This window comes from Pipistrellus kuhlii, unplaced genomic scaffold (genome assembly GCF_014108245.1).
Source record: "Pipistrellus kuhlii isolate mPipKuh1 unplaced genomic scaffold, mPipKuh1.p scaffold_m20_p_3, whole genome shotgun sequence".
Lineage (NCBI taxonomy): Eukaryota > Metazoa > Chordata > Mammalia > Chiroptera > Vespertilionidae > Pipistrellus > Pipistrellus kuhlii.
The window spans coordinates 8,117,587-8,144,178 of NW_023425529.1; the positions used below are offsets into that span (position 1 = coordinate 8,117,587).

The 26,592-nt window shown below is 38.3% G+C and overlaps 1 protein-coding gene across 4 annotated transcripts in view; it reads left to right on the forward strand.

Annotated features, from left to right (window-relative positions):
- SLC41A2 (solute carrier family 41 member 2) overlaps positions 1 to 26,592 on the forward strand; it is a 74,780-nt gene that overhangs the window by 30,357 nt on the left and 17,831 nt on the right. For all 4 annotated transcript variants that reach the window (XR_006742759.1, XR_006742758.1, XM_045587573.1 and 1 more), the window contains exons 4-10: positions 2,117 to 2,188; positions 3,327 to 3,471; positions 5,204 to 5,350; positions 18,412 to 18,559; positions 23,170 to 23,249; positions 24,564 to 24,695; positions 25,640 to 25,788. Coding sequence is in view for 2 of the 4 variants with exons in the window: in XM_045587573.1 (XP_045443529.1) it covers positions 2,117 to 2,188; positions 3,327 to 3,471; positions 5,204 to 5,350; positions 18,412 to 18,559; positions 23,170 to 23,249; positions 24,564 to 24,695; positions 25,640 to 25,788 (873 nt within the window). In the remaining 2 variants the exon portion in view is untranslated. The remainder of the gene's footprint in view (positions 1 to 2,116; positions 2,189 to 3,326; positions 3,472 to 5,203; positions 5,351 to 18,411; positions 18,560 to 23,169; positions 23,250 to 24,563; positions 24,696 to 25,639; positions 25,789 to 26,592) is intronic.

Consider the following 26,592-nt stretch of genomic DNA (forward strand, 5'->3'; position numbering starts at 1 on the left):
TATATATATATATATAATTTCAGAAAGGAAGGGAGAGGAAGAGAGAGATAGAAACATCAATGATGAGAGAGAATCATTGATTGGCTGCCTCCTGCACGCCCCCTACTGGGGATTGGGCCCACAACCTGGGCATGTGACCCTGGCCGAAATCGAACCTGGGACCCTTCAGTCCACAGACTGACACTTTGTCCACTGAGCCAAACCAGCTAGGGCTTAAAAATACTTTTGAATCTGCTGTATGCCACGTACTATCCTGTGTGCTATGAAATCAGCAACAAACAAAACAGAAAATGATCCTGCCCTCATTGAACTTACATTTCAGTGAAGGGATATGAAGAAGTTGGCAGAACTTCTATCCCTAATAATGTTAAGTTAGACTTTCAATTCAAATTTTAAAACATAAAATAAAGAAAAATTAAAGTTCCAAAAAATGATATTAATAATTTAGATTTACAGGCTTAGAAAAGAAGTATACAAATTAAGACAGGATGAATAATTATCCAAAACACTGAGAAATACTAATATTTGCATTTGCTGGGTACTTTGAGACTATGGTCCAGAGTGAAGTTAGGCAACAGGATCTGTTTTTTAGATTGATACAGGAAAGGTTGATGTAGCGCACAACCGAATGATCTGAAGCCAGTTTGACCATAGCTAAAGCAACCCATCCTATATAATGAAAGGCTAATATGCAAATAAAACAAAGGGTGGAACAACCGAACAACCGGTCACTATGACGTGCGCTGACCACCAGGAGGCATGTGTGGAACATAGCAGGCATTGGCCATGGTGGGATGGTGGAGCAGGTGAATGGGGGCGCCAGACCAAGGCAGGGTGCCAGTCACTGTCATCGGGGTAAGCCTCTGGTGGTTACTGAAAATTCTTTGCTCCCGTGTACCAGGGTCCCCCCCGATGCTTGCACCCGTTACAGATGCCGGTCCAGATCACTCAGCTTCATCAGCAGGTGCAAGCAGCAGCTGCCGGCCCTGATTGCCCCAGAACTTCTCCGCCTCCCCCTGCTCCAGAGGGATGATTGGGGCAGCAGTTGCTGCTCGCACCCGCTGCTAGCACCAGCCCCAATAGCTCTGCACCATCAGTGGATGTGAGCGGAGCTGGTGCCATCAGTGTGTGGGAGCGGTGGTGGGAGCGGGGCTGCCAGCAGACAGGGGAAGAGGGGGCCATGGCAGTAGGGGCCAGATTGGGGTACAGAGGATGAGCCAAGACCTGCCCTGTGCCCACTGCAGCCTTGTGGCCCACAGTTCCTTTCAAGGTGCACGAATTCATGCACTGATTCCCTAGTAGGTATATAATACCCTTAAATATTTTCCATTTTACCCTTTTACTTATCTTCTATGACCAAGCAGATGATGAACAATTGAAACCTGGCTCCGTATAGTATTTTTAATAACGATTGCTCATTGTTTTCCAAAACACTGCATTAAAAAAAAAAACTTGTCAGATTTGGATATATATTTTATGAATCCTAAGTGGTTAATAAGTATGATTTGGCTTATAGAATAATATAATAAGTGAATAATAATATTTTTTTGGAGTGCATTCTTTTATTTAGCAAAAAGAGGTATAAACTTTAATAGTGAGATAAATGATCAAAATTCATATTTAACTGAATGAATTTTTTATTATTAACAGTGTTAGTCATGACTCAAATATAAATTATGTTCATATGAATGAGTTGTTTGTATCTGGGCTTTTTGGTTAATAATTCTTCAAATTACATTAGTTTCATGATGTGAAATGATATGCTAGCAACTGAAAATTTATGTATTTATATTGAGTGTACATAAAATTTGGCATGTTAGGATGCTCTTGATGGTGTTAGTTGAAAAATAACTACACACTACTGGGAAGGTGGGTAGTATTAGCTAGTCCATGTGTGAGCTAGTAATTAAACTAAAAAAATTTTTCTGAAACATCTCAGGCAAGCTGAATAAGAGATGTAAGACTGGTAGTGAACTCAGAATTATATTTAAGTGCAATGTGAGCTCATCAGATTTACTAAAGAATTACCTTTGGCTTTAAGACTTCATATGTTGTTTAAGTGAAATAGAGAGCATATAGTTTATTCAGTGATATATAAAAATATCTACCTTAACAGGTAAATGTTGGGAAGATGGATTCACCCATTGAAAAGTGGAACCTAATAATTGGCAACTTGGCTTTAAAACAGGTAAGTGATGCACATATTTATTTATAGACCTTAGGTTTACAGATCTTGGTTATTAGCTGTAAAAATGAAATAAATTTTAGTTAAGTCTACCATTTAATTATTTCAGGGGACCCAAAGTGATAATTCAGTACTGCAAAAAAGGGATAGAATAAATTAATATCAATGATTTAAAAAATTTTCTTTCTCTAGAAATTGTGTACTTCTAAATATGAAAAATATATAATACAAGTATACAAAATATTTTCTGTCATAAGTGTATTAGAGAGCCAGATTTTGAGTTAATATTTGTACCAATATAGGATGTTCCCCCAAAATATACACATTTAAAAAATGCTATTTTTATTGGTTTCAGAGAGGAAGGGAGAAGGAGAGGGATATTGAAACATTAATGAGGAGAGAGAATCATCAATTGGCTGCCTCCTGCATGCCCCATACTGGGGATTGAGCCCACAACCCCCTGACCGGGAATCATACCGTGAGCTCCTGGTTTGTAGATTGACACTCAATCACTGAGCCACACTGACCGGGCAGGAACTAAAGTTTGTATAGCATTAATCATGATTGTGGTTACATGTAAGGTTCTTGTTTAATGTCCACCAACCAAAGCTCTTTAAGGGCAGGGAATAAACTTGCTTTGACCACTGTTATAGCCCAATACCAAGCATAGTGCCTGGTACATAATAGACGCTAAATTAATAGTTGTTGAATAAGTGAATTTGAATAATTTGCCACAAGGTTAAGTAAATGGTGTAGCCAGTGGTCAAACTCTTATCTTTGGATTGTAAAATCCAGTCTCTTGCCAACACTGCCTCTGGCATCAGCCTTCCCTTCTGCGGGTGGTGTACTCTTCAGCCCTAAAGTCGGTATTTTCTTAGACAATCTGGATCCCATCATAAAAGTCACTTGAGATGCTTGTTAAAAACAGATCCCTGGACCCTGTTCCATACCTGGGCAGCTTGAGAACCCACCCCCTTAGAGAATACTAAAATTCAAATATAGTAGCTTCTCTAAAAGGCAGCTCAATTACTAGTAGCAGTACTTTCCTCTGACTCCTCCTATGCACATTTATGTAATCAGGCTTACAGGTGTGTTTGCAAAATGAATAATTCCACTGAATTTTATGGGGGAAAAATTTCAGGTTCAGGCCACAGTGGTCGGTTTTCTAGCAGCCGTGGCGGCGGTTATATTGGGCTGGATTCCGGAGGGGAAGTACCACCTTGATCACTCCATACTGTTGTGCTCCAGCAGCGTGGCAACTGCCTTCATCGCCTCTCTCCTGCAGGGTAAGAACACTCACAAGCACCTACTCGTAGTCTTTTACTTTCACTTCCCAATAGCATGGCTACTTTTTTTTAAATGTTCATAATAATAATAAAAAAAAATATCGAAGAGTTGTCTATAAACTTAAAAAAAATATCTTATTTTTTATATTTATTATCTGTAAACCTGAGTGCAGAACAGGCTTTTAGAGTTGTCTCCTGGCCTCACGTACCCTGGTACAGTTCCCAAACAAGATCAGGAGAGTAGCTGAGTTACTCCTTTGTTTCTGTTAAGTTAATTGAGAAACTCCTTTCTGGAAAGTCATGCTGAGGATTTTACTGGCTTGTCTGTTGAGTAAACAAGGATTCCAAGAATCCTGAGTTCCAAAAGCAGTCTCTCTGTTGAAATTTTTTCAAGTTTCAGATTTCAAAGAAAACTCTGCACCGTCTCTGTGGCAATACAAATATAACCGTAAGCTTAACATAGCAGATGGTTGCCTCTTGAAATTGAGAGAGCCAGAAGTTGTAAAAAACTAACTACATTAGAAATTTTCAGTTGGGATTTTGTTTTAAAAGAGGAACTTCACACCGGATAACTAGATTATTTATGGACTCATAATCATAAAGACTTGGTTCTTTTTATTTTATAAACATCATCTTTTCACCTTTACATCACCAGCAAAGTTCAAAAGAAGATTCTCTTGCTAGGTGATCATATAATGAAGCTAACTTTTTGGCTAGGTTCTTTCCCAGAACTTAGAGAATTTAATTATAATTAAGACTTGACTTCTTTCCCAGCCGGTGTGGCTCAGTTCATTGAGCATGGTATCCCATACACCAGGAAGTCACTGGTTTGATTCCTGGTCAGCGCATGTGCCTGGGTTGTGGGCTCAATGCCTAGTAAGAGGCGTGCAAGAGGCAGTTGTTCAATGTTTTTCTCATTGATGTTTCTATCTCTCTTTCCCCATTTCTGCCCTCCTACTAGGGCACATAAGTAAACTAATCTTAAATTGTCTCCACTGCATCCTTTGAATGAGTATGTTGGCATGAGAAAATCTATACAATTAGGTGTGGATATAAACGTTACCATTTTTCTCCCATTTCTATGATTCAGGAAGATAAGGACTTAAAAATGTAAGTACATAGTAACATTTTCAGCTTCTGTTCTTTAGCTATAGGCTCCTAGACACAAACTGTGGATTGCGAGAGTATTCTATAAAAAGACAGCTCCTGGCCTCATGTTAAAAATTGAATTACTTCCTTCCTCTTAACATTTCAGTACCTTTAAATAATAAAAGGAAGTAAGTATTTCTGGCTACCACTATGTAAACAAATCTGGTTTTATTGTTTTTCTTCCCCAGTTGCTATGCATATAAATATGACTTACCTCTCTTTGATATTTTTATGCATTATTTGAGGGTTAAAATAAAATGTGTGCATTTGATGCACACAAATACATTGCATCTAAGACATACAAGTTACTACATTTGAAACTTTAGCTTTAACTTTATTTGACAGGAGGTTTTCAGGTGTCTAAATGCAACACTGACCTCGAATCTTCCATGATTCCCCACTTGGAATTCCTTGAAAGGCATTTTGCCAGAGCACTAGCAAATGTTTTGTTTGTGTTAGTCACTTGTTTAAGCAGTCTAACTGAAATTCATAGGCTGTTTGTCTAACCTGTGTATTTTGTATGTAGGGCAATTGATTGTTTTTGAAATCATAGCAGAAGAGTAATGAATGTTCTTTCTTCTAGGAATAATCATGGTTGGGGTTATCGTTGGCTCAAAGAAGACTGGTATAAATCCTGATAATGTTGCCACACCCATCGCTGCTAGTTTTGGTGACCTTATAACGCTTGCCATATTGGCTTGGATAAGCCAGGGTTTGTACTCCTGTCTTGGTAAGTTGAAACTAAATATAATGTGTTAATCAGAATATCTTTAAATAAATATTGTTATAGAAATGCCATGAATCTGTGATGGCCTTCATCCATGTTAGAAGTGTGGTTGAGACTGATTAGGACAATAACTGCTATTTGTTGTACATGTACTATTGATATTAGGTCTAGTAATAATTAATGTCATTTTCTAATACTTTTTAAAATTGAATTTATTTAAACAATACAACAAAATTTAATCAACAATATAGTTGCCGTTGTTTTCTACTACTTGTGCCCAACGCTCAGGAAGCATCTTAATCCCTCTGTTGTAAAATTCTTGTGATTTTGATGCAAAAAATTTGGTCAATGCATTTTTGAGGCATTCTTCATTATTAAATTTTTTTCCAAGAAGAAAGTTTTGCAAAGAACGAAACAAATGGTAATCGGAAAGGGCAATATCAGGAGAATATGCAGGTTGAGGGAGAACTTCCCATTCCAACTGGCGCAGTTTTTCAGCAGTGATTCTTGCAGTATGCGGTCGTGCGTTATCATGGTGAAGAATTACGCCCTTCCGATTAATCAGCGCGGGTTCTTTTTCTCTTAAAGCTTGGGCTAACCTTTCCAATTGGGCACTATACACTGCACTTGTAATGGTTTGGTTAGATGGTAAAAGTTCATAATGAAGAATTCCTTTAAAATTCCACCAAACACACAACATCACTTTTTTCGCATGCAAGTCAGGTTTTGGCGTGGGCTGTGGAGCCTCATTTTTGTCCAACCATTGAGGCCGCCTTTTCAAATTAACATACAGCACCCATTCTTCTTCTCTGGTAACAATTTGCTCTAAAAACGGCAAACGGTTTTGACGAGAGAGGAGCGAACTGCAAATTGTGACACTCTGATTACGGTTGTTGTCGGTCAACTCATGAGGAACCCATTTTCCAAACTTTTGGACTTTGCCAAGTGCACGCAATTGATTGGAAATTGTTTTTTGTGAACAATTTAAAGTTGTCGCAAGCTCTTGTTGGGTAATTTGAGGATTTTGCACCAAAAGAGCTTGAAGAGCTTCTTGATCAAAATTAGACACATGGCCTCGACCACTCTTGTCATCTAACGAAAAATTTCCCTCGCGAAATTTCTCAAACCAACGCTGGCATTTTCTGGCGCTAACTGCATCTTGATCAAGAGCACTACAGATGTTTTTTGCAGCCTCACTTGCTTTTCTTCCTAATTGGAACTCGTAAAGCATGCAGTGCCGAATATGCTCTTCATCCGCCATCTTCTTAGCCCTAGTTTTGCAACAAAAACCAAACCAAACACAAACTTGTTAATTGCACTTCACACGTTCTGTAGATACCACGTGTTTGTCAATACAAGTCAACGCCAAGCAACATTTTAAACGAATGTTTAAAAACGACATTAATTATTACTAGACCCAACCATTTTTTGTCCAACCATTGAGGCCGCCTTTTCAGATTAACATACAGCACCCATTTTTCATCTCTGGTAACAATTTGCTCTAAAAATGGCATGTGTTGTGGGTCTCATATATCTTTTCTTTAAAAAAAATATATATTTTATTGATTTTTTACAGAGAGGAAGAGAGAGGGATAGAGAGTTAGAAACATCGATGAGAGAGAATCATCGATCAGCTGTTTCTTGCACACCCCCTACTGGGGATGTGTATGCAGCCAAAGTATATGCCCTTGACCGGATTTGAACCTGGGACCTTTCAGTCTGCAGGCCAAAGCTCTATCCACTGAGCCGAACCGGTTTCAGCTCATATATCTTTTCTTACAGAATAGTTAAAAACTCTATATTATTATCTTTAATTTCAGATGGGAAACTGAGGCTCATACAGGTTATATATACTGAGTGGCCAGATTATTATGATCTCTGAGGCCCGGTGCCTGAATTTGTGCATGGGTAGGGTCCAGCCAGCCTGGCCAGGGGGAGGGGACACAGGCGGTTGGCCGGGCTGCCTGCTGGTAGAACTCCTGGTCGAGGGGGCAATTTGCATATTAGCCTTTTATTATATAGGCTATACACTGAGTGGCTAGATTATTATGCATTCAGAGATCATAATAATCAGGCCACTCAGTGTATCTTATCCACTAATGGTAGGAAGATTGAACACAGGTCTGTCATTTTCTATGATCTCTGCCCTTTCCTCTAAATGGGTAGCCAGTGAGGAGTCAACCTACAGTGTTCTGATACGTGCATTGTACTACTGTCCCAGAACATAAGCTTGTGGTAGTTCTTGAAACCCAGTGATCTCCCCTCCCCCCTACCCCTCATCAGAAACCAGCTTGGCAATTAACTAAAAGAAAAAAACACACAATGAAAATGAACCTGAATACTGTGTGAAGTTGGAGTCATCTTATATATGTGATTTCTGATAACAGTGATAGAGTATAGAATCTAAGGACTTGTTGACTGCGATCTATACTCTGGGACCACTACCAATATGAATGAATATGATTTGCAAGAATCGATTTAGTGATGAAAATTGATTGTGGTTCATTTTTTTTTTTTTTTTGGTGCCAAATTAAAAAAAATTGAAACAGAAACCTATAGTAATACCAGGGAGGAAAAGATAGTTTATAGCCAAAGTAGAAGCATTTATTCACATATGCTCTTATATTTTCATGGATACTTCACCGATTTATGCTTTACTTTAGATAAGTCTAAAGTATGTTTGGTTTGAAGAAGAATCTCAAATACATGTTTTTGAACTAAAGGAAGGGCTTGAGCCTAACAAAGGCAGGAATTATCTGCTACTTTCAGAGACATCAAGGGAGGTTTCATTTAGTACCTAAAATTACCTGAATTCTGTAATGAGCAGCATAAAAATAATGCTCAGTAAGAGCTGATGTGTATGTTCAAGGAATTGTCTTCTCATTTAGAAGATTATGTGTTTCTACCTAGAATAAGGACACCAAACAGTTAATGGCCTTAATCTAAGCTCCCATAAGTCTTAGATGGTTGTTTTGTTGTTGTGGAATACACAAGGAATGATATAAATTCAAGTATACTCAGAGTAATCCTCAATTCCTTTCTCTCTCAGTTAATTAAAAACATAGAAAATGAGAATTATGTTTTTAAAGGGATAATCTGCTCTAATTTATATTCTTGGGTGACAATTGGTCATACTTTTGTCCTCTAAACTTTTTAAAAAATATATTTTTAATGATTTTAAAGAGAGGGGGAGAGGAAGAGAGAGATAGAAACATCAATGATGAGGGAATCATTGATTGGCTGCCTCCTGCACCTTGGACCAAGCTGCCTCTTGCATGTTCGATTCCAGGCATGTGCCCTTGACTGGAATCGAACCTTGAACCATTGGGGTCTGCAGGCCAACGCTCTATTCACTGAGCCAATCCTGTTAGGGCTGTCCTCTAAACTATTATACAGTTTAGAAATTGATGCTGAAGTCAGGGATTGAAATATTTGCTTGTGGTTAGTATTAGAGAATGTGACTCAATGTTGTCCTCCTGTCGTGTTCAAGTTACTCACCCACTCAGCCAGGCAGCTGGGCAGCTTGCAGTCCTCACCCCTGCAGGAATGGGCGGTTAGTGATCAGGGAAGGGAGACGGTCATCACTGGGCTGGATCCCAAAAGAGAAGGGATTAGTTAGGCATGCTTGGTTCCCACTTCCGAGCTTTACTAATTAGGAAAGACGCCCCAGTCTGAGGAAGAGGGAAGAGGGAAAAAGGGCGTGGTAGAAAAGGGGGAAGGGTTTCTTTCTAGTATTATTAAGAGGACAGAAATTCTATGGGTCTGGCCAGGAACATTGAGGATGGAGTTGGGGATGCGATACTGGGATGGTAGTGGTTTGGGGATTGGTTCCCTTACAAACATAAAAAAGAAAGGTACATTAATTGCAGTACATAATTACCATCCAGTCATTTTAACACATTTCTGAGCTGCTTCATTAAAGCCACAGTGGTGCCTAAACCGGTTTGGCTCAGTGGATAGAGCGTCAGTCTGCATACTGAAAGGCTCCAGGTTCGATTCCAGTCAAGAGCATGTATCTTGGTTGCGGGCACATTCCCAGTAGGGGGTGTGCAGGAGGCAGCTGATCAATGTTTCTCTCTCATCTATGTTTCTAACTCTCTATTCCTCTCTGTAAAAAATCAACAAAATATATATATTTTTAAAAAGCCACAGTGGTAAAAAAAAAAAAAAAAAAAAAAAGGATAAAGAATACCATTGAAATATGTTATCATAATAAATGATACAGACCTAAGTATGAGATTCCAGAAGATAGATCAACGTTAGAGGAGAATACTGTGTGTTGACTTTTCAAATTTTATTTTCTAAAATTACACAAGTGATAAACTCTTCTTATGAACGACTTAATCATATGTATTGTCATCTGAAGCTTCAGTTTTTGAGTGTTATATATGATACATTAGTAGTTGAACTGGATCAAGAAATAAAGCAAAGTAGAATGTTATCAGAGACCATAATTTTGAAAAATAATTTTATTATTAAGTATTGCTTAGACTTTTTAGGCCTTGTATTCTGCAAGTTGGCTCAAAACAATTCAAGCTAAACTAATTAAAATCAGATCTTTTACATTTCGCCTGTATAATTTATTTCCCTAAAAAAGATATTATTTTTAATGGGCTACTACAGTGATGTAATTTATAAGAAGGAGATGTTTGGTCATTCAGGTGCTCAGAATATATTTCTCATATATGTTTAGCCTTTGTCCAAGGTTCCTGACTCAGTTTCCCCAAACCCTTGGGGTTTCCTGAGTGATAAGAGCAATGGGAGCATCTTTTGTTGTAGTATTTTGTCATAATATCCTGTCCTCAATGCCTGAAGTTGCTTCAGAGCCAAAAGGTGAAACAGGTGTCTTGTTATTCATAACCAGCCCCTTTTCATCACTACTGGGTGACGTTTGGAAAGCACCTAAGGATGGGGCTGGTTGGTTGCTGGGGAAACCACCCAGAGTAGAGGGATGAATCTTTCAGTCCCATCTCTGATGTGTGGGGAGGATAGAGAGGCTGGAGGTGGTATCTCTCACCAGTCACCGATGATTTAGTCACTCATGTAATGAGGATATTATGTAATGAGGCCTCCATAAAACCCCAAAAGGATGGGGCTCAGAGAGCTTCGGGGTTGGTGAACACAGAGATTTGGGAAGAGTTTTGTATTCAGAGAGGGCATGGAAGCTATGGGCCCTTTCCCCATACACTGCCTATGCATCTCTTCCATCTGGCTGTTTCTGAGTTATATCCTTTTATTTATTTTTTATTCTTCTACTAGAGGCCTAGTGCACGGATTTGTGCACTGGTGGGGTCCTTTGGCCTAGCCTGGTCCCTCCCAACTGCCCTCTCCTGCTGTCCTGATCGCCCACAACTGCCCTCCCCTGCTTGCCATCTTGTGGTGGCCATCTTGTGTCCATATGGGAGCAGCCATCTTTGACCACATGGGGGCAGCCATCTTTGTGTGTTGGACTGATGGTCAATTTGCATATTACTTTTTTATTAGATAGGATAATAAGCTGGTAATCTAGTAAGTAAAATGTTCCTCTGAACCACTCTAGCAGATTAATCAAACCCAAAGAGGGGGTCATGGGAACCCTTGATTTATAGCCATTTGACCAGAAACACAGGTGACAACCTGGACTTGAACTGGCACCTGTAGGTGTATGTGTGTTTGTGTGTGGCGGAAAGAGGGGGTCAGGGGAAGGTTTGTAGGAAAGACCGAACCCTTAATCTGTGGAATCTGAGATGTTATACTAGTACCTTCGTGTAGATAGTGTCAATATTGAGTTGAATGGTAGGACACTCAGCTGACTTCTGAGAATTGCTTGGTGGTGTGGGAACCACCACATCTCAGGGTGGAACTGGTACTAGAATCATAGCTACTGATTGACTCCACAGTTGATTTCATAAAGGGTTTTCTGAAGTGTCGGCCTTTGAACTTCTGAAGTATCTGCACTGTGAGCACTAGGGGGCCTCCTAAGATAGCAGTTGTAAGCCTGGAATGCATGGTATTCTGCACATTTAAGTTCCAAGACCCTGTGCATCCTGCTGAGATGCCCAGTTCTTAGTAACAAAGTTTAATTACTGAATTCTGTTAAACACTTAGCGGTCTTTAGAGATAAAAAGAGGGTTTCATGGCAACTTTAAGTTTTGGTTATAAATAGAGGCCTTATATTGTACGGCTCTCAAAGAACGGGCATTGAGAAAGTTCTCACTTAGAATTCTGGACATTCAGAAATGACTCGGAACAGCTCCCCTCCTGTGCTCTTAGCTTTGATACACGGGGCTAAGACTCGCTGGGCATTCATTCCGCGTGCTGCCTTTCTTTTAGTTCTGATACAGTTTGCCGATTCCTGATTCCTGAAGTGAACAGAGGTCCCCCGCCCCACTTCTCACCTTTCCAGTTTCGGTGTGGGAGGGGGCCGGAGGGGAGGGGCGGGAGACAGGCAGGGGCAAAACAAGCCCAAGAGCTTGGTTTACTTCTGTTGACTTTATTCTTTGCGGTCACCCTGTGTAAGTCTTCTTTGCCCGGTGAACAGATTTCAAGTAGTAGCCTGGCATTTAGGCCTCCTGGAGCCCAGGTTTGGCTTACTCCTCCCTTTCTTGTGTCCTTGACTCCAGCCAAACGCAGCCGTCTTCTGATTCACATACAAGCTGTGGTTTCCCCTCCTCTTTCTTATATCATTCCCCTCCCCTACAGGAGGCTACACAGAACTTGCATTTTCCAGCCCTTTTCTCCTTTGACTGCCCTTGCGCTTTTTCGATACTTCTCGTAAGACATTCTTTTTTTTTTTTTTTTTTTTTTTTTACTGAATACCTATTTTATTTATTTATTTTAATTAAATTATTATCTGTGTACATATTTTAAAATTGCCCCCCCTCCCATATATACCCTCCCTCCCCAGAGTTTTGTGTCCATTGGTTGTACTTACATGCATGTATACAAGTCCTTCGGTTGATCTCTTATCTCCCCCAGATCTCCCTACTCTCCCTGCTGTAATTTTACAGTCTTCTACCCTCGGGCAGTCATTAGCTTTGTGTGTAAATGTAGCACCTTTCATTATGAAGGTGTAAACTTGAGGAAAGCCAAAACCGGTTTGGCTCAATGGATAGAGCTTCGGCTTGGGAACTGAAAGGTCCCGGGTTCGATTCTGGTCAAGGGCATGTACCTTGGTTGCGGGCATATCCCTAGTAGGGGGTGTGCAAGAGGCAGCTGACTGATGACTTTCTCTCATTGATGTTTCTAACTATCTCTCTCCCTTCCTGTCTGTACAAAATTAATAAAATATATTTTAAAAAAATATATATAATATATATATAAAAACCAAAAGAAAAAAACACTTGAGGATAAGTCTGTTTTTAATTTTTTAGCACGCCATAGTGGTTGTTAAGCACATTGCACTCCACCAAATGCTTTATTCCTTTTGAAAGCTACCGAATTAATGTGAGAGAGGCTATTCAGGAAGTGGTAGAAGCATGGGAAATAGAAGATTGACATATCCATCTGATTTTGTCACAGTATATGTTCAGTAGCACGTTATAGCAAAAAACGATCCCTTTGATGAGGACTTAGTATTAGGGGAATATTGGTAAGGTATCATGCCTTAGCAGGGAGTTTCTAGAGATTAGTATCACTATAGACCAATGGTCAGCAAACTCATAGTCAACAGAGCCAAATAGCAACAGTACAACGATTGAAATTTCTTTTGAGAGCCAAATTTTTTAAACTTAAACTATATAGTTAGGTACACTGTTATGAACTTAATTAGGGTACTCCTAAGCCTGCCTTTGCTAAAAACTCAAGGGGCCAAAGACCTGCTTGTGGCTCGGGCGAGCTGCAGTTTGCTAGAAAAAATCTATTTCAAGTGAAAATAGGCATTTATTCATTCATATAGTAATCTTTCAACATGTAGTAATCTTTAAATGCTATTAAAAAGATCTAAAGTTGGGCTAGTAACTTAAATATCTGTTCACAGTGATTGTTGTTTTTTCTTCCCTCTTGTTTGCATAATTTTAAGATGATTTTAAAAACTTCTTTCAGTTATTTATAACTACATTGGCTATGTAATTCTTTTCTGTATGTTATTTTTTTAAATTCGAAAATTATCCGCTTTTCTCTTTTTGAGCAAGTTCCGAGAAGCAAAATGTTGACTTCTCCTTCTTCAAGGTTAATTTAAAAAGATGGCTTGGTTGAAGCTGTAAGAGCAGTAACAATCAGCCTCAGTCGTTGCTTCAGTCCTATGGACACTAGCAAGGATGCCACCTGGTTGTTTACACGGCATTTTAGAATGTCACTGCCTTGGTGTGGTGCTGTGAGTAGAATCTAAATTTATTGTGCCTGTCACTCTTCTTCAGAGGGTTTCTGAAATATATATTTTTATTGACTTCAGAGAGGAAAGGAGAGGGGGAGAGAGCTGGAAACATCAATTATGAGAGAGAATCATAATGCTTTTAGTTTCTGCTGCCTCCTGCACCCAGGACCCTTCAGTCCACAGGCCAACGTTCTATCCACTGAGCCAAACCAATTAGTGCTAAGCCCAGTTTTTGAGGACATGCCCAGAAGCAAGATCGTAAATGATTGAGAAGATGCTCTGGAGAGTGGCATTCTGAGTTCCTTTTATGCATTTAGAATCAAAGGACAGAAACACAAGGAAGGTACATGAAATCCCTTGGTGGTAGATTAAGGAGGCAGGAGAAAGCAAAGTGGGGAAATTTCTAGAATTGGATAAAGGTTGGCTTTTTTTTTTTTTTTTTTTTTTTTTTTAATCCTCACCAGAGGAGTGAGGATATTTTTTCCTATTGATTTATTTTTAAAGAGAGTGGAAAGGAGGGTCAGGAAAAGATGGAGGGAAAGAGAGATGCATCACTGTGCAGGCTGACACTAACCACGGAGCAAAGCTGGCCAGGCAGTGGTTGGCTTTTACCTTTTCTCTTGCTGATTGTGCCATTAATGGTTTTCTAAAAGTTTTCTGAAAGTCTTCAATTTTGTGACACCTATAAAACACCAGTATATCCTAAAAAGGGGAATATTTTAGTACTTCCTTTTTTCTATATTTGTAATTTTCCCCTAGCTATCAGAATTGGATTAGAAGTTACCCAAGGAAAAGGAAGGAGAATCCTATACAGTTATATATATATGATCTAATTTGATGGGAATGGGTGTGTTAGGTTTGTTAGGAAATTGAAATAGAACACATTCACAGTAAACCATTTTAGTTAGTTTTATTTATCAGGTTTTCACTCTCTTTTTTTTTTTAAGGGTTTAAAAAATTTTATTTGGAGATAATTTCAAATATATAAAATTGTTGCAAAAAATAAAAAGAATAGAAAAAAAAAGCACCTAAATATTCTATATCCTGATTCAACTAATGTTAAGATTTTACCCCATTTGCTTTCTCTTTTTCTCAATATTACGTACCAGTATGTTTAAATGTATATACATTTGTCTTTTATGACATTGACAATTTTGAAGAATATAGTCTCCCCTCCTTTTTTTAAATATTGTTGGAAATTAAAAAAAAAGTGGCAATTTATTTTTTATTGTAAATTGATTTTTAGAGAGAGGGGAAGGGAGGAGGAGAGCGAAACACTGATGTGAGAGTAAAACATTGATCGACTGCCTCCTGCATGTTCACTACTTGAGATCCAGCCCATAATCCAGGCTGTGCCCTGACTAGGTATTGAACCAGCAACCTTTTGATGCTCAACCAGCTGAGTCACACTAGCCAGGGCCATTGCTGGAATTTTTTTTTTTAATGAGATAATAATTCAGATACCATACAGTTCACCTTTTAAAAGTGTGCAATTTGGTGGGGTTTTGTACATTCATCAGATGGTGCATCCTAACATCTAATTCCAGGACATTTTTATCACAAAAAGACACCTTTAGCAGTCACTCCCCATTGTTCCCTCCTCCCATCCCCTGGCAACCGTTAGCAATCTACTTTCTGTCTCTGTGGATTTGCCTATTTTAGACATTTCAATAAATGGAATCATACAATATGTGACCTCCAATGTCTGGCTGTTTTTCAAAGTAGAATGTTTTTAAGGTTCATCTGTGTTGTAGTATGAATCAGTATGAGTAATATCCCATTGTATGGATTAACATCATTCCATTGTATGAATATAGCACATTTTGCTTAACATTCATCATCTGATGGCCATTTGGATTGCTTCTACTTTTTTTTTTTTTTTTTAGCTATTATGAATAATGCTGCTATGAACATTCTTGTACACTTTTGCATGACCATATATTTTCAGTTCTCTTGACACATACTTAGGAGTGGAATTGCTGGGTCATATGATAACTCTGGTTAAGTGTTTGAGGAACTGCACTCATTATTTTTAGTTTCATTTCGAGAAATTTTGTCTTCTCTTTGAAAGTTCAGGACAGTGATTCAGGGGTTGGGATGAGTGTTTTTGTGGATTTTTTTTTTTTTTCAACTTCAGATGACCTTCCAGAGATTTAATATTGAGAATAACTTAAAAGCCTGGAATGGTGCTCTTCTATTGACCTGAAAATGAAATACTAGGATGATCTGACCTAGCAAAATAGTTCTTTTCAGTTGTGTTTAATGGATTTTAATGCTTTTAGTTTCTGTTTAACCCTATAAAGAGATTGTTGGCAACCTTACTTGTTTTAAGAGGTAAGAATGCTTCCTAATTAGGATTTTTAAAAAATCCTTATCCAGTGGTTTAAAAAGGAAAACTGGGAATCCATTCAATACAGGTTTGTTTTTTTAAAATTTTTAAAAAATCATAGAGAAAAAAAATGAAACTATTTAGTATTAGTCAAAGTCCTTTAAATGGAAGAAAATCTTTAAATGAATTTTGTGAGTATAATTATTTTGAAGGTGTGATGGAAGATCAGATAAAAACACAAGAATAAAGTTTGCTTGGATAATATTTTAATCTCTGTAGTAAATTGTTCCTACCTGATAGAAAAGAGTTTGTGTTTTTATCTACTTTAAAATCTCTTTAGTCATAGGTGAGAAGTTCTGTAAATATGTTAGGAAGATGAAGAAATACAAAATTGAATTAACGATAAGAATATGAATAGGGTTGAAGAATTTTGTGAGATGTCAGGAAAATTTAGTAACATTTAACTTAAATCTAAGGCTACAGGGACTATGAACTCAATTGTCTTTAAGTTATGAAGTCTCTCCTATACAAAATAAGTATTAGAGTCACTGAGAAGAATCCAGAATGCCCTGGCTGAAATCTCTGATAATAATAATACCTCCATCAGTTAAAGTGATATAACCAAAATGTCCTGAAATGATGTAACTGTTTCAAGAAGAGACAGGCAGTTTTTAAACTTGGAAAGATTTAAATATAAAATATTTGATAATTTGACTCATGGTTTTAATGGTTTTATGCCGGTGAGGCAGTACATTTTTTTTGTGTGAGTGTGTGCACTTGTTACTTAGCCCTTTGGAGTAATATGTCAGTCTTCTAATTCTGTTTTTAAATTCATAATTAAGTACTTGACCTATTCTTGTGGTTTTTAAATCAAAATCTTACCAAATTTGTATATGTATGTATGTGAATATTTATGAAAAGTTAAGACTCACTGTATTAGTACATTTAATTTATTAGACTTATAAAGATTAGTATAAGTACTTGGATACTTTTATGAGACTGGTGAAATGTCTAATGTTAAGTAGGATTTCTCAGTGTATTTAATGAAGCTTGTAAATGCTACTGAATATTATCCCAGACTCTTAAAAGTAATCTTTGGTTGGATGCTTGACATTGTGAATGTAATACTGTTACGTGCTCGATTGTTTTTTTCTTTGCCAAGTATTGGACTTTGTTCTTGTGAGCTGTTATTTGTGGATTAACTTGAGCCTCACAGGGCTTGGTTCTTTAAAAAACTTTTTTTTTAATTTATTGATTTCAGAGAGGAAGAGAGAGAGAGAAACAGATAGAAACATCAATGATGAGAGAGAATCATTGATCGGCTGCCTCTTGCACGTCCCACACTGGGGATCGAGCCTGCAACTGGGCATGTGCCCTTGGCCAGAATCAAACCTGGGACCCGTTAGTCTGCAGGCCGGTGCTCTATCCACTGAGCCAAACCAGCTAGGGCAAGGCTTGGTCCTGAGTTTGATTAGGGAGAATCTTCAGCAGACCTGACACTAAGGCTAGCTTTGCTATGAAAACACAACCCTTCTTGGGTCTACTGAATGTTCTCGGTGTTCAAAGAGCCGAGACCTCTCTAGGGGGGTAGGTCTTAAGTGACAAATCCCCAATTATTCTTGGCCTAGTCTTGTGGAGTTCGATAGTCAGTTCTCAGGCTCTTTCTCTGATAGTTCCTATTCCCCAGTTTTCTATCCTATGAACACTATAGCTCAGTTTGTTATTAATTAGAAATGACATACATATCTTATAACAGAAACCCACCCTGAAACCTGTATGTTTATGTTGACCAATGTCACCCCAATACATTTAATAGAAAATAAAAGAATGACAGTGTTCTCATACTTGTGAGGGCAATTAAACGAGTTGATGAATATAAAGCATTTCCCACAATGCTTGGTTAATAATAGGAGCCAAATAAATAGGTTTTTTACTCTTGTTGTTTTGTTATTATTTTATTATTATTGTTGTTATTCCCATCCTACTATTGATAGGACACATAGGTATTTCAGTAGATGTTTGCTGAATTAATGTATTAGTTTCAGTTAACATTTTTATCTTATCTAGTTTTATTTATTTTAAATATATTTTTATTGATTTCAGAGAGAAGAAGGTAGAGGGAGAGAGAGAGAGAGAGAAATATCAATGAAGAGAGAGAACCATTGACCAGCTGCCTCCTGCATGTCCCACACTGGGGACTGAGCCAGCAACCCAGCATGTGCCCTGACTGGGAATCGAAGAGTGACCTCCTAGTTCATAGGTGGATGCTCGATCACTGAGCCACTTGGGCTGGGCACTTTATCTATAGTTTTAAATTTGTTTGAAATTTGTAGAAAATAAATAGCCTGTGAATATGTTTTATAGCATATCTTCTGGTAAATTTTTAATATTTGCTACATGGTTAGAACAGATACTGAAATGCTGTCTCTTTTTCAATTTTAGAGAATTATTACTACATCTCTCCATTAGTTGGTGTCTTTTTCTTGGCTCTAACTCCTATCTGGATTATAGTAGCAGCCAAACATCCAGCCACGAGGACAGTGCTCCACTCAGGCTGGGAGCCTGTCATAACAGCTATGGTTATAAGTAGGTTAGTATTAAATGTGTGTGTGTACGCAATCCATATGCCTGTATCTATGTGTACATGAAAACAAATCAGTTGCCTTTTTTTATTTCTTGGGTCAATTATATTATGTATATTGGTTCAATTCTTTATTACCCAAAGTAATCATGGATAAACACTGAGTGGCCAGATTATTATGATCTCTGAACACATAAAAATCTGGCCACTTGGTGTGTGTGGGTGTATATTAGAGGCCCGGTGCATGAATTCGTGTATGGGTGGGGTCCAGCCAGCCTGGCCAGGGGTAGGGGACATGGGTGGTTGGCATATTAGCCTTTTATTATATATTATATACACTGAGTGGCCAGATTATTATGTGTTCAGAGATCACAATAATCTGGCCACTCAGTATATGTGATAGAAATTACAGAAATCAGTAGATGTAGAGAACCTCATTTGGCTACCAGTTTTATTTTATCTATCTATTTAAATATATTTTATTGATTTTTTGCAAAGAGGAAGGGAGAGAGATAGAGAGCTAGAAACGTCAATGAGAGAGAAATATTGACCAGCTGCCTCCTGCATACCCCCCACTGGGGATGTGCCCGCAACCAATGTACATGCCCTTGACCAGAATCGAACCTGGGATCTTTCAGTCCGCAGACTGACGCTGTACCACTGAGCCAAACCGGCTTCAGCTGGCTACCAGTTTTAAACTTCTCTCCAACCAAATCTTTACCAGATTGCTAAGTGAAGTTTAGTGGTGTTTGCCTTTGTATGTGTGTGTTTGTATGTGTGGGTGTGTTTTTGTGTGTATATGCTATAACCTGACAAGAGCATTACTTGTTTTTCATAGCAAATTGCTCAGATAGGTATCAGAAACCCTTAGAAATGTGTATACCATTCAACTATTTCCACTTCTAGGCCTCTCACAGGACTTAAGGATATAATTAAAGATATATGCAGCAGATTTAGTTCCAAGGATCCTAATCACCGTGGAATTTTTAATGAAAGAAAGAGAGAATGCCTTAGAAACCAAGCAGTCAGATATTGATCAAATAAAGTGTGATGCAGTCACAAAAAGGAATCTCAGTCAGCCATTAAAAATAGCATTGTTATAATTCTTTGACAGGGAAAGGTGTTCATTATATTCTTGGTGAAAAGAGTAAGCTGAAAATGAGTATCAATTTCCTGTTAAACATAGTAGATTGAAGTGTTTATCTTCCTTCCTGAAACTACCAATATGACAATAAAAAGATAAAAAGCTATAAAACTACAAAAAGAAGGAAAACAGAGAGGACAGCAAGTGAGAAATTCCTAAGATAGGAATCAAGTGGATAGCTGTGAACGAACAATAAAAGCTAAAACCCAACCACCAGCAGGGGGAGCACCTAGTAGAAACACAGGGATCTGAGCCTCAGGAATCCGGAAAGGTGGAGAATTCGGGCCTTGAGTACTCTGAAAGCTGAAGTGAAGATTGGTTAACAGTGTATGTAAGAAGCAATTAGGTCCTAAAAGCCCTTCTCTAGTTCTACCACTCAGGTAACTGCCCCTCCCACCTTGGCACAAGACAAGACTTCACTCTGGAGAGACTACATGGGAGAGGCTCCAGATTCAGAAGCTCCTGCTGGGAGTCAGGCTTATAGCTCCAGGCAAGAAGTTAGATAATGTCTTTCTGGGGGAAGGACTTCAGTTCAACAGAAAAACCTGCCTGTATTGACCCTGGCAGGTCTTTTAGTGAAGGAGCTGCATGCCCACCTGGCCATTGGTCAGTGAGGCCCACCTGCTGACCAGCTCTGCCCAGGCACACAGACCTCCAGTTGTGCTTTCCCGTGCCCTGTCAGGAGGGGGAGACTAACCCTTCACCAGACATTTGATTAAGCTTCTAACAGGAAAGATGGAGACAAAAAATGGTACTCAAAGAAAGTCTAGAGAGAGTTGAAAAACCTCAAAAAAAACTATCTCCAATGTCCTCAGAAAAATAAATGAAGTGGTGGCATCCACAATTCGGTAAGAACAGAATGATTTCAGGGGAGAGTTTAAAAACAACAACAACAACAAACAAACAGGAAGAGCTCTTGGTATTCGGAAATACACAAATAGCAGAAACAAAATCAGTAGAATAGATAGAAGGTAGAACCATCCTGGAAAGTAAAACAGAGAACAAAGAAGTAGACAACTGGAGGCAAACAGTAAGGACAGGAAATTATCAAATAAATAACATCAGGGAATTCCCAGACCTGAAGAACATGGGCTTCCTAAGGACAGGGCCCATGGCGGGTCTAGCACAATGAGCTGGAGTAGGAGGGACCCAAACCAAAGCACGTTGTCACAAATCCCCAAGCTTCCAGAATAAACACGAGTTGCATGTAAAGGACTGGGAATCAGAAGTGAGTCCTTCAAAATTCCAAGGGATCATTTTGTGAACATAAAATATGGCCTCAGTATCAACCGAACATAAGGACAGATTCAGGAAGTTTTCAGACACACAGGATTTCAATATCGTTCTTTCCCTTATGCCCTCTCATATAAAAGTTGACAAAAGACAATTTTATCAAAGTAAGGAAGTAAGATACAAGACGACATAGAAATGAGGATAGGTTCGTTTTTCTCTAAGGTAGGTTGTTGTTTTTTCCGGGAGGATTCAGGAAACAGGATCCTGTGCAATGCTGGGTGGGAGCTGGTCACAGTCATAGACGAGGCCTCCTCGTGGGGAGACTGGAGGGTAGGTAGGGATGACAGCCGTGCCCCAGGCCCAGAGAGCAGCTGTCCAGGTGTTGGGAGAATAGTGGGTTTCAGGAGCAATGTCTCCAAGAAGAAAGAAAGTGGAATCGATTGATCACCTGTCGGGTGAGCTTGACTGTAATCAGGGGCATGTCATTAACTTTGCTACACATTTGAGGCTGAATTAGTAATAAGCAGCTAAAAATTTTAAGAAAAATATGAGACAAAGCTAACAGTACAAGTGAGGAATCTAACAAGATGCTGTGTATTTCAGTTGTGAGTTATGATCCCATTGTTATTATAAAATAAACCCTAAATGTTTCACCAAAAATGATAACCAGACTGTTGGGATAGAGAGAGGAAGAGAATTGTGAAGGGACTAAAGTGAGGAGGGAGGAGTGAGATTAAACCCTCCATCTGCCACAGTGGATGCCGTTAGGGAGATGTTTGAAATTGTAAGTCAGGAAATAATAGGGAAAATGTGTTATTTAGAAACACAGAATTAAATGTCAGAAGAAGCAACTAACACAGTTGAAAAGAATTGCTAGTGGAAGGCAGGATCTGGGGGGGTGGGACCAGGGACTATTTCATAAGCTTAGTGGTGCTTTCACTTTTTAAATAATGCCCAGGTGTTTGTTTGCTAGAAATAATTTTGTTTTATCTTCACCCGAAGATATTGTTCCTTTGATTTTTAGGGAGACTGGAAGCAAGAGGGAATGACAGAAAAACATCGGTGTGGGAAAGACTCATCGATTGGTTGCCTCCTGTATGCGCCAGACCAGGGCCCAGACCAGAGAGGAGCCTGCAACCTGAGCATGTGCTCTTGACCGGAATTGAACCCAGGACCCTTCAGTCTGCAGGCCAACGCTCTGTCCACTGAACCAAACCAGCGAGGGCATGCTAGAAATAAAATATAATAAAAGTGAAGGAAAATACTTTTACAATTCAGGTTTTTATTTTTAAACATAAACACGTTTTAAAATGTCTGGGAGGGCATTTACTAGCATGCTAACAGTATACCTCTGAATGATGTAACTATGGTTGACTTTTATTTGCTTCTTTTTACTTGTATTTTCTATAGCAAGTTTTAATACCTGGGCAACAGAAATATTTTTAAATGTTTTTCTGCAAGTGTTCATTGTATATGCATTTAAAGTATATACTTTCCTTTTTTATAAGTAATTTATCTTGGAGATCAGAAAGAGAGCCCTGAAATGTGGGGCTACAGCTTATATTATGTTTAATTTCAACATTTGTGTTGACATTGATTTTTACCTTGAATATATTGTATTTTATCTATTTTTTAGTGTCTAGTTTTTTTTATTTTTTAAAACAATCTCTTGTCCTAACCAGTTTTGTTCAGTGGATAGAACATCAGCCTGAGGACTCAAGTGTCCCAGGTTCGATTCTGGTCAAGGGCATGTACCTTGGTTGCAGGCACATACCCAGTAGGGAGTGTGCAGGAGGCAGCTGATCTATGTTTCTCTCTCATTGATGTTTCTAACTCTCTATCCCTCTCTCTTCCTCTCTGTAAAAAATCAATAAGATATATTTAAAAAAAACAACGAACATACAAATCTCTTTTTAAAAATATGTTCTTATTGATATTTAGAGAGAGAGGAATAGAGAGCAATAGAGAGATATAAACATCGATGGGACAGAAACTTCATCATTGGCTGCCTCCTGCATGTCCCCTACTGGGGATAAAGCCCGAACCCTGGGCATATGCCCTGACCAGAAATCAAACCAATGACCTTTTTCTTCCTGGATTGACGCCCAACCACTGAGCGACACCAGCCAGGCTCAGGCTAATCATTTTATCTTTAAAAGTAGGGGTTTGTTGATAAAGAACAGCTTCAAATTACTACATTTCCTTTCCTCTTCCCTAAATTATATGATTCTGATTCTTTCAGCATTGGAGGCCTTATTCTGGACACAACTGTATCCGATCCAAACTTGGTTGGAATTGTTGTTTACACACCAGTTATTAATGGTAAGGATTAGATATACTATTCATAACGATATCAAGTCTTTCTGTGCTCTTAAATGCCAATAGGAACCTTAGGGCTCTGATTTAAAGAGGCCTGTCTGTCCCATCCATTCATTCTCTCTCCAACCCCAGGTTACTGCTCAGAGTGGAAATGACATTACCTTTTTCAACATGCAGAACACATTTTTTAAAAGAACTGTTTCTTAATCTTATCACTGATAAAAGTGTGAGAGTCAGGCATACCTGATTTTTAAGGGTAGTGAGGCAAAATATGCTATTTCAGTTCTGGATATTTGGGCTGTATCTGCTATCTGTTGTGTTGTTTTACAGCCGCTCATATCAATTTTCATGGATAAATTAGAGTTAGCTTAGTTTGACTCAGTTGCTTGAGTCAGTTGAGTCCATGAAAATCTGTCATCCCCCACAGTAAATTCAATAAAAATTAAAAAGAAAAAGAAAAGAAATCAATCAGTCCTCTGCTTATCCTTTTAAAATCTGCCTAATGTTTTTTCTTATCTATAAAATGGGAATTAGAGTACTTAAGTTCACAGAGAGTTTTCTATGGATTCTGTTTAATAAGATAATTTTAATCCAGTCCTTCTGGGTTTTGGTCTTGCTCTCATTAAATTGGATTTGAGTATAGCCCAAGTGAATATACTATAATAGTAATTTAAAAAGTAATTCTGCCTGGGGAAAATATGTCACAGGATATACTACACATCTAGCATAAATTATTTTTTATTTACTTATGTATAAGAAAACATTTTATTATGAAGGTAAGTTCTCCAAGATCCAAATTATATCTAAAATTTCTACTCTACATTAAATTTTTATATAGCTTTAGAATGTGCAGAGCATATAAGAAGATAATCTAGATTAAAAGATAACTCTTGAGGTTTTTTTTTTAGTGCCGTATACAGATTTCTTCAGTAACCTGAGAAGAAAAGTATCTAGCCTTGTCTTTTGAATAAATCTAGCATACGTTCTCTCTCATGAAGATGATAAACATGATACATCTTAAAAACTTTGTTTTATATCTTGGGATTGATAGTAACTTTTAAAAAGTACTTATTTTGGTCTGCTTTCAGACCAGACAGAAAATCTTGACCAATCAGACTTGGGAAAATAATGTCTTTCATCACAACGTTTTTCACGCCTTTGGAATATCTACCTCCACTTAAATAAATCCGCGTCTCAGAAGAGCTTTTTATTCTGTTTCATTGGCCCAGGGCGTGACAGAGAGAGGCTTGCAGCTGGCTGAATTTATGCAGGTTGTTTACAATATGAGGCTACCCACTCTGTTTTGCTGTGTTCCAGGGATTGGTGGCAATTTGGTGGCCATCCAGGCGAGCAGGATTTCTACGTACCTCCACTTGCACAGCATCCCAGGAGAACTGCCTGATGAGCGCAAAGGCTGCTACTACCCATTTAGGACGTTTTTTGGTTCAGGTATGTGCTTGTGGGTTTTTTCCTATTTCATTTCAGGAACTTTTCCTCTCTGTGAGGCGAGGCGGGCAACCTTTGCTGGATATGTATTTTGTGAGTGTTGCACAACTTGGTTATTTCTGAGTGCTAAATAGCTCTTAATTAGGACAGATTTCGTTCACTAAGTCTCAGTGAGCAAAAATCATTTGTATCAGTTCGCAGTTGTTGAGGAGCTCTGTATGATTTTTCTCTTTTATCCCTTTCTCTGGGATATTGTGTTATTGAGTCGGAAAGAGGAACCTCGTGGATATAAGCAAACATCGCTAGGTGATTTAGGGAGACAGGTAGACTGTCTTTCCTGGAGTGATTTTTTTGGCCTTCTCAATGGAGGCATTTGATCCCAGATAAACGGAATGAGGGGTGATAACCTCAGTTACAAGAAACATGCTTTATTTATGCCAACCAGGCATGTGAGTACAAAACACGAAAACAACAATTTAAGCCTCACAATTCTTGTCATTTTCTTTTTCTGATGAAAATAAATGTAATTGTGACTTTTGAATGAGGATCAGAGATGCCCAGCCTGTGATATCAGTGGAAGAACTCTAAAGGAAAAGCAAAATGAAAACATTTCAGTGCCGTAGAAGCTTTATATTTTTTCTTTGGTCTTTCCTCTGTTTTTGCGAAAAGTTTGACCAGTGTTCTTCATAGCAAATTTTGATCAACCACCTTTTGTTTAACATATAACATAGTGAGAATTCCAAAGAAATTTATTTTTAGCCAGTAAATTTTAAGTGATGCAGTAACTAAAAGGTAATCCCCAAATTTCAACACATTTATTTTTAGCAGTTGAATTTTATGTGATGCTATGTGGTATCGTAACGAGAAAGTAATCCTCAAATTTCAATAACTGACCTATTAACCAAAATGTGATTTTGTTTTAACAATGTTTGCATTTTACATCACAGGAGTAAATCACAAGTCTGCTCAAGTTCTCCTGCTTTTAGTGATTCCCGGACACTTAATTTTCCTCTATACGATCCATCTGATGAAAAGTGGCCACACTTCTCTAACTGTAATCTTCGTAGTAGTATACTTATTTGCTGCTGTGTTACAGGTAAGAAGTAAAACCTCTTGTAATCTCTTTTATGCTCAAATTGATGTAAACATATAACTACCTGTAAACCTAAAGGCATGGAATATTTTAACATTTAAAAAAATGAACTTACTGTCTTCATAATGATTTGATCTTAAAACTAATAACTCAAGACCTGTTTTAATATGATCTGATTGATCAGTAGAACCTTTGGATTTCCTGTTTCCTGGATCCCATGTCTTCCTGTGTTTTTTTTATTCTCGTTTTATATGACTACATCATCTAATAGATTTCTGAGAAAGAGTGCAACAGAGTACATATTTTGAGCCTTTTCATTCTTGTAAAATGCCTTGAAAAAATGTTTTTTTCTTTATTGATTTCAGAGAGGAAGGGAGAGAAATATAGAAACATCAACGCCAAGAGAGAATTAATTTCGGCTGCCTCCTGTATGCCCCACACAGGAGGCCGAGAGTGGAACTTGGGCATGTGCCCTGACCGGGAATCAACCCATGACCTCCTGGTTCATAGGTCAGTGCTCCACCACTGAGCCACTTTTTTTTTTCTTTTTTCTTTCCTTACATCAATAGGTTAACTGGATATAGAATTCTGTTTCTTTTAGGAAACAGAGAAAGGAAATACTTCCTTGACTGTTAATTTTTCCCTTTACCGTTGAGAAGAACAGCAGATGCCATTCTCATGGCTGATTTCATTGTACAAATCTACTGTTATCTCCCTGGAGGCTGGCAAGATCTTCTCTTTCCCCCATTGCTCCCGAATTTTATGTTGATGAGCCCTGGTATTTGGACTGTTTTGTTGAGCATAGTT